Source organism: Rhinopithecus roxellana, chromosome 5 (assembly GCF_007565055.1).
Source record: "Rhinopithecus roxellana isolate Shanxi Qingling chromosome 5, ASM756505v1, whole genome shotgun sequence".
Taxonomy (NCBI): Eukaryota; Metazoa; Chordata; class Mammalia; order Primates; family Cercopithecidae; genus Rhinopithecus; species Rhinopithecus roxellana.
The window spans coordinates 26,578,463-26,591,777 of NC_044553.1; the positions used below are offsets into that span (position 1 = coordinate 26,578,463).

The 13,315-nt window shown below is 38.4% G+C and overlaps 1 protein-coding gene across 7 annotated transcripts in view; it reads right to left on the reverse strand.

Moving 5' to 3' along the window:
* CHD2 (chromodomain helicase DNA binding protein 2) overlaps positions 1-13,315 on the reverse strand; it is a 150,633-nt gene that overhangs the window by 84,820 nt on the left and 52,498 nt on the right. For all 7 annotated transcript variants that reach the window (XM_030930969.1, XM_030930963.1, XM_030930964.1 and 4 more), the window contains 7 exons: positions 9,663-9,770; positions 7,598-7,738; positions 5,214-5,347; positions 4,119-4,344; positions 2,399-2,499; positions 1,058-1,102; positions 711-889 (listed from right to left, as the gene is read on the reverse strand). In XM_030930969.1, the coding sequence (XP_030786829.1) occupies positions 711-889; positions 1,058-1,102; positions 2,399-2,499; positions 4,119-4,344; positions 5,214-5,347; positions 7,598-7,738; positions 9,663-9,770 (934 nt within the window). The remainder of the gene's footprint in view (positions 1-710; positions 890-1,057; positions 1,103-2,398; positions 2,500-4,118; positions 4,345-5,213; positions 5,348-7,597; positions 7,739-9,662; positions 9,771-13,315) is intronic.

Sequence of the window (13,315 nt, forward strand, 5' to 3'; positions counted from 1 at the left end):
TTAACATGAATGTCAACTTCTAGAGACATACCACTTGTCTGATATTTTATTACTGAGGACCCAAGCACATCACTTTCCTGATGGAATAAATTCCAAGGAAAGGATTTATACAGTCAATCTAGCAAATAAGCCTATATATTTAACTTCTAACTTAGAATTCAAAGATACTCGCCTTTTATATCACTTCCTGCTCTCAGAAAGGTTATCACAATCTTGCCCAGGTTGGCCTCAAACTCCTATGCTCAAGCGATCCTGCCACCTCAGCCTCCCAAGTAGCTGGAACCATAGGTGTGAGCCACTGCATGGTGCTCCCAGCTGCTCAAGAGGCTGAGGCAGGAGAATCACTTAAACCCAGGAGGCGGAGGTTGCAGTTAGCCGAGATAGTGCCACTGCACTCCAGCCTGGGTGACAGAACAAAACTCTGCCTCAAAATAAAATAAAATAATAAAATAAAAGTGCCTAAATCCTTTTAAGTACTCTCCAAAATATCTCTATTTCTAACTATGTAAATTGCAGATTAAAGAAGTCAACAAAGCCATGAAATAATTCATTCTCTCCTTTTGCTTTAATGTCACATTTAAGTCACCTTCTTTCACTTCAAAATGGCGATCACCATTTCATTTTGTAATATTTTCTCAGCACATACGTGACCAATCCTCTGTATCAGTATATCTTCTCCCTGAAAAAACAAAAGCCAACCATCACCATACCTTGCATTCTCTTGTTGGGATGGTTTTTGAGTTGTTCCTACTGTGGAAGCTGTCAATGCAATTCTGGAATTTCTTTCCAATGAGGGCTTCATCTTCCCAGCTACACTCTGAATAGGGCAGTCCCATCCATTTACATAGATACTCAGGCTCATTTGAGGGTGCCGGCTTCCGACTGTGAGCTATTTCATATAAAAACATTTATAGATTAGCAACTGTCAATTAAAAGTGAAAAATGACATTCTGTTTTATGCATAATCAACAAAACATCACATGACAAAAGAAAATAATCTGCAAAATATACACTGTTCTGAAATGTTGAACATTTATAAATAAAATTTCTTGCTTACCTGGAAAATCTGTTTGACCCAATGTAGATTTACTTGTCTTTACAGCTAAACAAATACAAAATAAGACAGAAAAGTTATAAACACAATGAAGAATGAAACAGTTCAGGTTCTATGAATAAGAATGCAAATAGATTCTACTACCTCACACCTTAAAAAAAAAAAAAAAAAAGATCGGGTACAGTGGTTCACACCTGTAATCCCAGCACTTTGGGAGGCCAAGGCAGGCAGATTGCTTGAGGCCAGGAGTTCAAGACCAGCCTGGCCAACATGGTGAAACTCTTGTTTCTACTAAAAATACAAAAATTAGCCAGGCGTGGTGGGGGTGGAGAGTGCCTATAATACCAGCCACTGAGGAGGCTGAGGCAGGAGTATCACCTGAACCCAGGACACAAGAGGTTGCAGTGAGCCAAGATCACGCTACTGCACTACAGCCTAGGCAACGGAGTGAGACTCCATCTCAAAGAAAAAAAAAAGGAAGAAGAAAAAACATTATTTTTCTCATCTCTCTCTCAGGCTGACACTCCACTTCTCTGTCCCTCTTTGTAAGAAAACTCCCCCAACGAGTTGTTTATACTTGCTATCCCCTCTCATTTTCTCTGGAACCTACCCTAGCCGCACCCTCACCACTCCATGGATGCATTTCACCAGTGCCAAATTCACAGATCAAGTCTCAGTCCTAATCGTCCTTGACTGACAGCATTTCCTCCCTCCTGGCTATGTGAATCACTCGGCTTCCAGGGACCCACTCTCTCTCAGCTCTCCTCCTGTCTCACTGACTGTTCTTTCTCAGTCTCCTTTGCCAGCTTCTTTCTGACTTCCAAAAGCTGAAATGCTCTCATACTACTTCTTACCATGTGGTACTCTATTTCTGCTGATCCTGTTCAATCTTAGCCTTTAAATACTATCTAAATACTGATAAATTTCCAAATTTAAATCTCCAGCCCAGACTAAGAGTTCTAAGCTCCAGGTTCACATATGCTGCAGCCTTCATTATATTCTCCAATTAGATGACTAAGAAGTAAATCAAACTTACAAATATCAAACTAAGGTCTTGGTTCTCACTCCAATGATCGGCTCTTCCCTTCATTTCTCTACTTCAGTAAATGGTACCTCTATATTTCTACATGTTTAGGCCAAAAATCTTGACATGATACTTAACACCTCCTTCTTTCATCCCCCACATCCAAATTTACCAGCCAATCTCCTTAGCTTTTCCTTTAAAATAAATCTAGGACCTGTCTAGTCTCCAAAATGTATTTTTTAAATTTACATTACTGCCAAAAGCAAAAGCCATTATTCCTTGAGTTCAAACATGGCTGAAGTGAGTTACCATGTACTTACCTATTACTCTTTCTACTATCTGATACTGTTTATTCAACTCTGAAGCCAGCTCCTGTTGGCAATTGAAATATTCTACATCTTCAGGAGAAACTTTCCCTAACCTGGATGGCAGACAGACAGAAAAAGTACACATAAACTAAAGTTTGGGGATCCACACACATACATCAAAGCAAAAGTCAAAGGTGGAAAAGAAAATCTATTTTTTACTCACATCCGCCCCTTGAGTAATCTTTACTAGTAATTAGGCCAGAGATTTTACCAAAAAAAAAAAAAAAAAACACACTTTTAGAAAACACTGAAAACCTTACACTCATAGAAGGATATACCAGTTACCTGCCTCTCTGATGTGTCCTGTTTAAAAAGAGACCTAAAAATAACTATTTTATGTGATAGATTCATGTGACAAATTCACACATTTAAACAGATCAGGAAAATAAAACTATGCCTTTTCTCATATATGTATGGGTTTTAGGATTGATTAAACATGACTTTTGGAAAACTAGTTATTCTTAGTACCAAAACTTTTCAGATGACAACAGCAGCAACTTAACATTAGAATTATTGTATTTCAGATGACTTCAAATTTGTAACTGCTTTACAAGCCTACCTCACCATCTAAGGGGTATATATTTTCAGTTTTGAGTCAAAGGAAAAACATGTAATTTACTAAAGTAGCACATTTTGCACAGTAATAAAACCAGAATTACTGTCCACATTCCACACACAAAAATAGGCTGATCACACCACACAGACAGGTATGTCTTCAGGCTGAACTTGATACCATTATTACCCAGTTTAGGTTTGTGTGTGGTATAGCTCCACGTATTTCCCATATACAACACCCAGACATTCAAGGCTGTATGTAAACTAAACACACGAGGACTATCACAGTTTTAGTTACCTAATCATTTCCTTCACATCATTTCTGCAAATTGTATAAAACCAGAATGTTTTAATTGTATCATAATCCAGAGAGTTCCAGAATATTCTTTTTTTTTTTTTTGAGATGGAGTCTCGCTCTGTAGCCGAGGCTGGAGTGCAGTGGCCGGATCTCAGCTCACTGCAAACTCCGCCTCCCGGGTTCATGCCATTCTCCTGCCTCAGCCTCCGGAGTAGCTGGGACTACAGGCGCCCGCCACCTCACCCGACTAGTTTTTTGTATTTTTGTAGTAGAGACGGGGTTTCACCGTGTTCCCCAGGATGGTCTCGATCTCCTGACCTCGTGATCCGCCTGTCTCGGCCTCCCAAAGTGCTGGGATTACAGGCTTGAGCCACCGCGCCCGGTCCAGAATATTCTTTACATCTAAGCCACCCCAGCCTAACTACAGGAAAATAACAAGGTGCTTAAGAGAATGAGCTCTGGATTCAGGGTGTCAGAATTCAAATCCTGAGTCCACCCACAGAACTGCTGTCTGCCGTATTCTCCCCATCTATAAAACGGGTAATAACAGTACAAATCTCATGCATTTATTGTGAAAATTAAAGAATGTGTGAATAATGCTCCATAAGCCAGTTAACTCCAAAAACTTGGTAGTCATATATAAAAACATAGTATCTTCTGGTCACAATCTTATAAAATAGAATTGTAAATGGCTCCATGTTTAGACGATCAAAGCAAAATCTGAGATTCTAGATAGCTGTGATCTCCATGCATTATTTTAAAACCTCCCCTTCCCTCAGGCTGCAAATATATTTCTTTAATCCATGATGGAAAATGTACCATTGTTTGATTTCATCCTCTTTTTTCTTGAAGTTCTCTAGTTTTTTTAGGCCCTTCACTTTCTGTTGCTGTAAGGATTCTTCACTCTCCCATGTGCTGTGGATGTAAGACCAACCCTTCCACTTGATGAGGTACTGGATTTCACCTTCATCCTTTTCAGTGTCAAAGTCACCACTAGGGTCTCCATTAGCTTCAATCGCATATACAGTAGTAGAAGCTCCAGTGGCTGCAAAAGGATTAGGTACACTTGAAAGAGAGTATATTACACCAGATATTAAAAAGCTTCCCAAGAAAGCAATTCTCTAAAGACTCCCTTTTTGGATGAAGCATCAAAATAGTCCAACCTGAAATAAGTACAAACTCACAAACAGCACAGGATGGACTCAATCATAAATTTCAAGTATTTTAAAAATGTAAACCCAATTTTTACATATTCCAAATTTTGCAGGTGAAATCAAAGAAATCCCTTATCCAAAAACAATAAAAACAGATCAGTAACATCCTTTTGTTTTGGTCCCTTACTAACTCGTTAAAACAAATCCCTCTCTCCAAGACTAGGGATAGAACATCAAAATATCCTCCTCCAACCTCCCCTACTCGAAGTCCCCTGTTAACTCTCTTAACCTCAATAGAAGACAGAATGAAGAAGAAAAAAAAAACGCCAAAAGAAAAAGCATTTTGGTATTTCCTTTACGAAAGTTTAACGCAACTTAGTTATGAGATATCTAAATTAGATATTTAAAAATCATCAATAGTACCAAAATATTTATTTAACCAGTTTGATATTTTCACAAGGAGATTAAGAAACAAATAACCAAAGATGGATTTGCTTAATGTGATTTAGCAGGTATCTCTGCTATATCACTGCTTTATAAAACATTGACACTTAACCTATACTAGCTTAATTTAAAATCTTAAAGACATAATGGACACATTCCTTTGCCCTCAGCTCTGAAACACGGGGTCAGAAAGACTTCTACACATCACAACAAACACAGCAGTAGACTAAAATTCATCACATCAGAGCTAAAATACCTAAAATCTGAGCCTTACTGAGCATATATAAAATGCAATTTGCTCCCCAAATACACATACCTCCTTTCTTTCCCAGTCTTGAATCTAAGACCTTTTCAATAGTTTCACTATTATCCTGCTGTTCATCAACTCCTTCTCCAGTCATTTCAATGAGATCATCTGAGTCAGTCTCAAAGTCATCATCTTCTTTGTAACTGCAAGAGGAATAATGCTGAATGAGAAATGATCTCTTCAGAATTAAACTGCCACACATAAGTATCACTAGAATAAGAAACCATACTCTTTTGGTTCCAAAAACATGTTGTTTTATAGATCTGCCATTTGGTAGGTTCAAAGCTTGTTTTCTTTTTTTCCTAAAGAGCTGATGCATGCTCCTAAGCAACTGTAGGAAGTCTAACTCATATTTGAAAATAAAAATGCTATATTTATACTAATTTGTGTAAGCAAGATAAAGAAAACTATAAGGATACTTCTATTTCTTTCATTTTTTAGTATCAGATTATTATGCAAACAAGCAGACAAAAGAAGAAAAAGCATAATGGAAGAAAAAATGTGCTGCTATTTCATCAGGCAAAAAGAGAAGCAATATTTCTAAAATTAAAAATTTCAGGCCGGGCGCGGTGGCTCAAGCCTGTAATCCCAGCACTTTGGGAGGCCGAGACGGGCGGATCACGAGGTCAGGAGATCAAGACCATCCTGGCTAACATGGTGAAACCCCGTCTCTACTAAAAATACAAACAACTAGCCGGGCGACCTGGCGGGCGCCTGTAGTCCCAGCTACTCGGGAGGCTGAGGCAGGAGAATGGCGTGAACCCGGGAGGCGGAGCTTGCAGTGAGCTGAGGTCCGGCCACTGCACTCCAGCCTGGGCTACAGAGCGAGACTCCGTCTCAAAAAAAAAAAAAAAAAAAAAAAAAAAAAAAAAAAAAAAAAAAATTTCAACCCTGTTTGTTGTCTCCCAGTAACAAGAATATGAAATTAAAGAATTCCCAAACTGTTGGAAGCTTCAACACAAGTACTTGCTGGTTTACAAAACGAAAAAGGAAAAACTTTGGCTAAGCGTGGAGGATCACACCTGTAATCCCAGCACTTTGGGAGGCTGAAGAAGTTGGATCACGAGGTCAGGAGTTAGAGACCAGCCTGGCCAAGATGGTGAAACCCCGTATTTACTAAAAATACAAAAATTAGCCGGCACAGCAGGTGCTTGTAATCCCAGCTACTCAAGAGGCTGAGGGAGGAGAATCACTTGAATCTGGGAGGTGGAAGTTGCAGTGATCTGAGATCATGCCATTGCACTCTAGCCTGGGCAACAGAGCAAGACTGTCTCAAAAAAAAAAAAAAATATATATATATATATATACATATACATATACATATACATATACATATATATATATATGTATCTTCCCATTTAACAACAAATGATTGAGTCACAAGAAAGAAAAACAATCCTGGATGTAGTACAGTTATAGTAAGAAAAAGTGCTAGGCTATATACTAGCATACTCAAAGCCTAGACCTAGCTTTGGAATTATTAACTGGATACACTGAATAAGTAACGAATGTCTCTAGGATTCATTTTCACCATCTCTAAGAAGAACAAAAGAAGTCTGTAAAATCTAAAAAAAAAAAAAGCTTGATTTCTATAAAGTAAACTACTAGTGTTTGCATATATCTGTTCCTTTATTTCGTTTTTTTTTTTTTCTTTTTCTTTTTGAGACAGAATCTAGCTTTTTCGCCTAGGCTGGAGTGCAGTGGCACGATCTCAGTTCACTGCAACCTCCATCTCCCAGGATTCTCCCACCTCAGCCTCCCAAGTAACTGGGAATGCAGGTGCATGCTGCCACCACACTTGGCTTTTTCTTACTTTTTGTGAAGACAGGGTCTCACCCTGTTGTCCAGGCTGATCTCAAACTCCTGGGCTCAAGCAATCTGCTTGCCTCGGCCTCCCAAATTGTTGGAATTACAGGCATGAGCCACTGCGTCTGGCCTATTTCACTAATAATAATTCCTATTAATGCTTCATATCCTATTAGTACTTGATAAAATTAGATTCAAGTAGCAACACATTAAGTTGAACCTCACAAAAATGTCTGTGACTCAAAAGAGCAATTCAGAAGTAGGAATATAACCCAAATATCTTTAATGAAAAAAAAGTTATGAAATGAAGATAATGCCACTAAGTCACCATTGGACAGGAGGTGAACTTGTGGTGGTTCTTTAACAAGAATGAAGGCTTCAAATGAGCTATTGCTACTCTTTTCATATTCCCCTTGGCTCAATACCATTCTTTTTGCAAGAAAGCTAACCAGATTTCTGAAAACAAGTTCAGGACATAGGTTGTTATTTTTATCTATTAAGTGCACAACCCCGAACTTATGAGAACCAAACTCTAACCAACTACTTTATCACATTGCACCAGTGAAACATTCTGGGGCACAACTTACCTAACATTTTTAGCCGCTCTTCGACGAGTCTGCCTTTTGGGAGCTTCATCGTCATCATCATCCTCATCAGAAGAATCTTGCTTTTTTCTCTTTCCACGCTGAGTCTTAGGCTGCTTTTTAACACGAGGTTTGGGCACTGTTCTAAAATGAGAAGAGAAACAAATAGCTAAGTCTTCACTCTATCATTTGGTGTCTACTTTATATTACAGTATTACCCAGAGCAGTGGTTCATACATCAGAATGTAACATTTCACTTGGGGAATGTTAAACATGCATATTCTCGGGCCCTACTCCCTGAAATTCTAATTCACTAGAAATTTGGATTTTCAACAGGAGGGTCATTCTTTCTAATGCTGATAATCCTCAATCATTTATGGGAAAGAATGTGAATATTTCACAAATGTTCATCAGGATGACCTGATATAAAAACACATACACAGCATTTTGTTCATGGTAGTATCTCTTTGGCAGGCAAATTGGAAATAGCTATCAAACTATTTTACTTGTAGGAATTAACAGTTTTACTTGTAGGAATTAATCCTACTGCTATACATCTAAACAGGCATAATAAAGTATTCACTATAGCATTATTTGCAATAACAAAACATTAAGAAAACTCTAAATATTCTTCAACTAGGAACTAAACAGTACCATGTACTCATTAAAAAAAGAGTTTTCTGTATACTAATATGAAAGGATTTCCAGGATAAAGAAACCTACAGAACAAGAAGCAGAGGATGCTATTGTCTGTGTGAAGAAAGCAACGCACAAGAAGTAACTATACATAAAGACTACCTAAGAGACTGTGTGCCCTGTCACAGAATTAACTTCGACAGACCAGGGAGATGGCCAGGACTGAAAGCCACAGTCTAGAAGCTCACATAAGGAAATCCCCAAATATTCCATCAGTGATAAAAAGGTGAAAGAAGTAAGACAGGGAGAGAAATGAAAACTCATGATCACATTTATTATCTCTTTCTCTCATATCCTCCCATACCTTTCTCATAACCAAACCTAGATAGATGATAAAGGATGTAATAAATAATGAGTAAAATTCTAAAAGACATAACTGGTGTGACATTTCAGTCCTGAAGCTTACACTGAGATAAAATAAGATAAAATTCAGTTGACAAATTCCCCTGCTGGGGTTGCGGGGTAAGCACAATGTCCTAGGCCAGAGGTTAGCAAACTTTTTCTGTAAATGGCCAGAGAGTAAATACTTTAGGCTCTGCCAGCCAAGAGGCAAAATGGGGCAAAACGTCCTTAACGTAATGAAAGAAAATAAATTTTCACAAAATTTTTTATAAAATTCAAAATGAAATAATCAAGTACATTTACTGCTATGTATCTACTAATGAGAACAGAATTGTTTTTGAAGGGATAACATTTCACTTGATTGGAGTTCAAATTTAGTGCTCTCTATCCTTAAACTGTAAATTAGAAATATTCATCTATAAAAACTATTCTTAGCTCACAGTCCATATAAAAATAGGTGGTGGATTAAACTTGGCCCAAAGGGCATAGTTTGCTGAGCCCATTCTAAGCAATACTGTAAGAAGGTAATTTTCCCTGGGGCCTGTCTGTCTTCTGACTCCCTTTTCCTGTCATCACTATCTTAGGCTGCCATCTGTCTGATCGAAAATTAGCATATTTGCTGCTATTTCAGCCTACCTCCTTCTCTACACAATCAGATTCTTTGTTTAATGTTATATAGATTTTATGAACAAGGTAATAAACCACTCAAGTATGCTTTAAGCCAGGCAAACAGTGTCTTAAACAATTTGTTCTCCCAAAAAGAGACTGTACCCTGGCCAAACATATAAGGAGTTTTACTAAAAGCGGAAGACATGTTTGCCCCATGATAGCTAGTCTGTGAACTAAGAATCAGTAACAACTGCAGTATAGGCTGGCTGAAAGTGAACCACAGACATCTAAAACCCAGAATCAAAACACAATGTATCTCATTAAAGCTCTCATTCTAGCACGACACCATCCTTCCCATCCTTCCCAATCTACGGCAGATTAAGCTCATCCAGAAGTAGAGATTTTAAGCAAAACAGTGCACCTTCTGGGGACAGGTCTTCTGGCTTTTACTTTCTTTTGCTCTGGCTCACTCTCTGCACTGGTGCCTTGCTCCTGTTCATCTTCTGAGGGTTCCCGTTTCCATTTTTCTCTGTGATCAAAGCAAAACAAAATAATTTTTTTCTAAAAGAATCCTTGAAGATAAATGATCCAACAAAACCAATTTCAATGTTACAATCCAAAGGGCAGAACATGCATATTTTAGATATGCTAAAAGAGATTCTAGCTCCGTTTAAACTTGAATTGTGATCCTTCCTGGACTACATAATATCTATTCCTATTTTATCTCCAGTAACAAAAATAAATAAAAATGGATATATATGTATTTTTTTTTAATTTACTGCTATTACTGACAAGACTGAAACCACAACATGCACCAGATCAGTGGTTCCAAAACTTTAGAATGTATCAGAACCACCTAAAGGGCTTGTTAAAAAAGATTTCTGGGCCAAGTGAGATGGTTCATGCCTGTAATCCTAGCACTTTGGGAGGCCAAGGCGGGAGGATCACTTGAGTCCAGGAGTTCGAGACCAATCTGAGCAATACAAGACACCTCTCTACAAAAATTAAAGTTAAAATTTTAAAATTGAGACAGGCCTGGTGGAGTATGTCTACAGTCCTAGTTACTAAGGAGGCTAAGGAGGCAGAAGGATCACTTGAACCCAGGAGTTTGAGGTTGCAGTGAGCTGTGATTTTGCCACTGTACTCCAGCCTAGGTGGTTAAGAGCGAAACCCTGCCCCCATCTGCCCCTCCCCCACAAAAAAAAATTTCTGGGCCTTAGAGTTTCTGATGCAGTAGGTCTCAGGTGAGGCCTAAAAAATATGAATTTCAACAAATTCAAATAATGTTGGTACTGGGTAGAAACTCTGAGAACCACTATACTAGATATTGTAAGTCTTTAGAATACATTTAAGGAAACAGTCCCTAAAATTATTTTTCAACAATAAACGTATCATATAACTAATCTGTTCAGCTACAGATGTAGTTTTTATTAATTATTAGATACAGTAGATGTTCCTTTCCTCCTTGAGATCTCAGAAGGCTTGAAAGAGCCATAACCTACAGGTGTCCTACTACCCCAAACAGTTTTAGTTTACTTGAAAATCAAACAAGATATTGCAGGGACCTCACTCATTTCTCACCTGCAGGGAAGAGGAAAGAAACGTAAATAGCTGCTGGGCATGAAATACCTAGAAAAAAACTGACAGGCAAGTGCCTGGGGTTTCTCTGTAAATAAAACAATACCAATTTGTCTATGGGTCACTTTATAGGGAATGAGGTCATACTAAAGACAATAGCTACAGAACTGCAAAGTCAAATCAATATTCTTCATGGGAGAACAGGTCAAAGTAACAGTGAAAGCTTACTAAAAGGAGGTGGCTGATCTGCAGATTGAGAACCTTTCTAAAAGCTACAACAGTCACCCTATACCTGAATTGGTAGAGACCTTAGGGGGAAAAAACAACAATTCAGGCCTTCCATGGACAGTCAGCAGAGCGCTTTTATGAATATTACTCAACTTCTACTAGCACTGCGTGTTTTCATATGCATTTTCCCAGCAGATGGCTCCTTGTACACCAAGCCTTTTTGTTCCGACTTTGTACCAGAGATTAGCCAAAGTCAGGCAAATGGAGATGTTTCTTTGTTAGGATAAAAAAAAAAAAATTAATTAAAGAATGCACAATCAATCAGTCAGACAGGTAGGGGTGCTACTGGTAAGACAGAAAGGCCTGTTAGTATTGCCTAATATCCTTCAGTCTCTTTAAAACAAAGACCTTCGTATATATACTCTGGACACTGGTCTAATTCTGCTTCCCCGGAGCATAGTACAATAAATGTTTGCTAAGAATCCAAGGAATATAAGGTGATCACCAGGAAGGAAGAAAGGAAGATGTTTACAGTAAGTGGGAGACCAGCATATGAGTCTGCAGTCTCCCTTAGACCAAGTACCACAACAGTTTACCCCTCAGAGGGTGCTTATACAGTCACACTGGAGACAAGTAGAAGCATGCTTGAAAGAATATGAACAGCTATTGCTTCAGACAAGAAAGATCCACAGTCACCAGTAAATTCTAATTACCGTATCTCCCCCAGGAATTGAGAACCTAAACCAGGGCTACCAATGAGGTCCACTTCTACAAGTATGGGAGACAGCAAACACAGAGAATGGATGTGTTGAGGCTAGAGTTTTCCAGTTAGATTACAGATTTAGACTTATGAACAATCGGGAGACTTAGAATCTCCCAATATAAGAATGCAAAAAAAAATTTTTAAAAACTTAGCAAATCAGCTAGTCTAAAGCTCTCCTCCCAGAGAAGGAAACTGAAGTGCAGTGAGGAAATGAGTTGCTTGGCCATATCACCAACCCTCAGCCCTGCTACTCTCAATCATAACTCACTGAGGACCAAAGAATCAGAAAACATTAAAGCCAGGTTTACACGTCCTAGGAGTATTTGAAAAACTCAGTGTTTAAAAGGCCTAAGTGTGTGTGTACGTGTATTTGAAACTGGTTGGATTCTTTCAAGTTTTCTTTTAATTTACAAGAACAAGAAAAAGGATAGTAAGGACCAGCAATACTAAGTCACTGTGAAGAAAGGGTGAAATGAAAAAGGTGACTGAGCAGGTTACAAAGAAATTACTTCCCATCCCTACAGATGTATAAGGCTCTCCCACATGTGAAACTGCTGTCCTCTCCTACATTACTGGCCTCTTATAAAATACAAATCTTATCAAGACTCCACCACTAAGCCATACATTGTAAGTCAGGCTACAATAAAGTTTACGACACAAGATCGTGAGCAAAAAAATGTGACTGGAACCAACCCAAACGTCCATCAATGATAGACTGGATTAAGAAAATGTGGCACATATACACCATGGAATACTATGCAGCCATAAAAAAGGATGAGTTAATGTCCTTTGTAGGGACATGGATGAAGCTGGAAACCATCATTCTCAGCAAACTATCGCAAGGACAAAAAACCAACCACCCCATGTTCTCACTCATAGGTGGAAATTGAACAATGAGAACACTTGGACACCGGAAGGGGAACATCACACACCGGGGCCTGTCATGGGGTGGGGGGAGGGGGAGAGATAGCATTAGGAGATACACCTAATGTAAATGACGAGTTAACGGGTGCAGCATACCAACATGGCACATGTATACATATGTAACGAACCTGCACGTTATGCACATGTACCCTACAACTTCAAGTATAATAATAAAAAAAAAGAAGACAGACACACACACACACACACACACACACACACACACACGTGTACCAAAGGAAACATAATATCCAGCTTAAGAGGCCATTAACAGAATCCCCTAGATACCGTAAAAACACAAAATTCAACTAAATTTTTCCCAAATTTTTGAGAATTAGGGAGAAAAATACCAAGATTTAGCCAAAAGGCCGCAAGGCAATGTAAATAGACATGGAAAAAGTCAAAATGCAACTTAAATGTATATAATTTTCTTCCTTTATTGGGAAAAGGTGGTTGGCTAGACACAAATCCTAAGATAGACAAATCAACTCTAATCAACTATAAAGTAGGAAATGAACAAAAGCTACTTTTAAATATAATGATCCAGAACTTTGACCAAGAGTTGGTAAGGCTTGCTATTAACT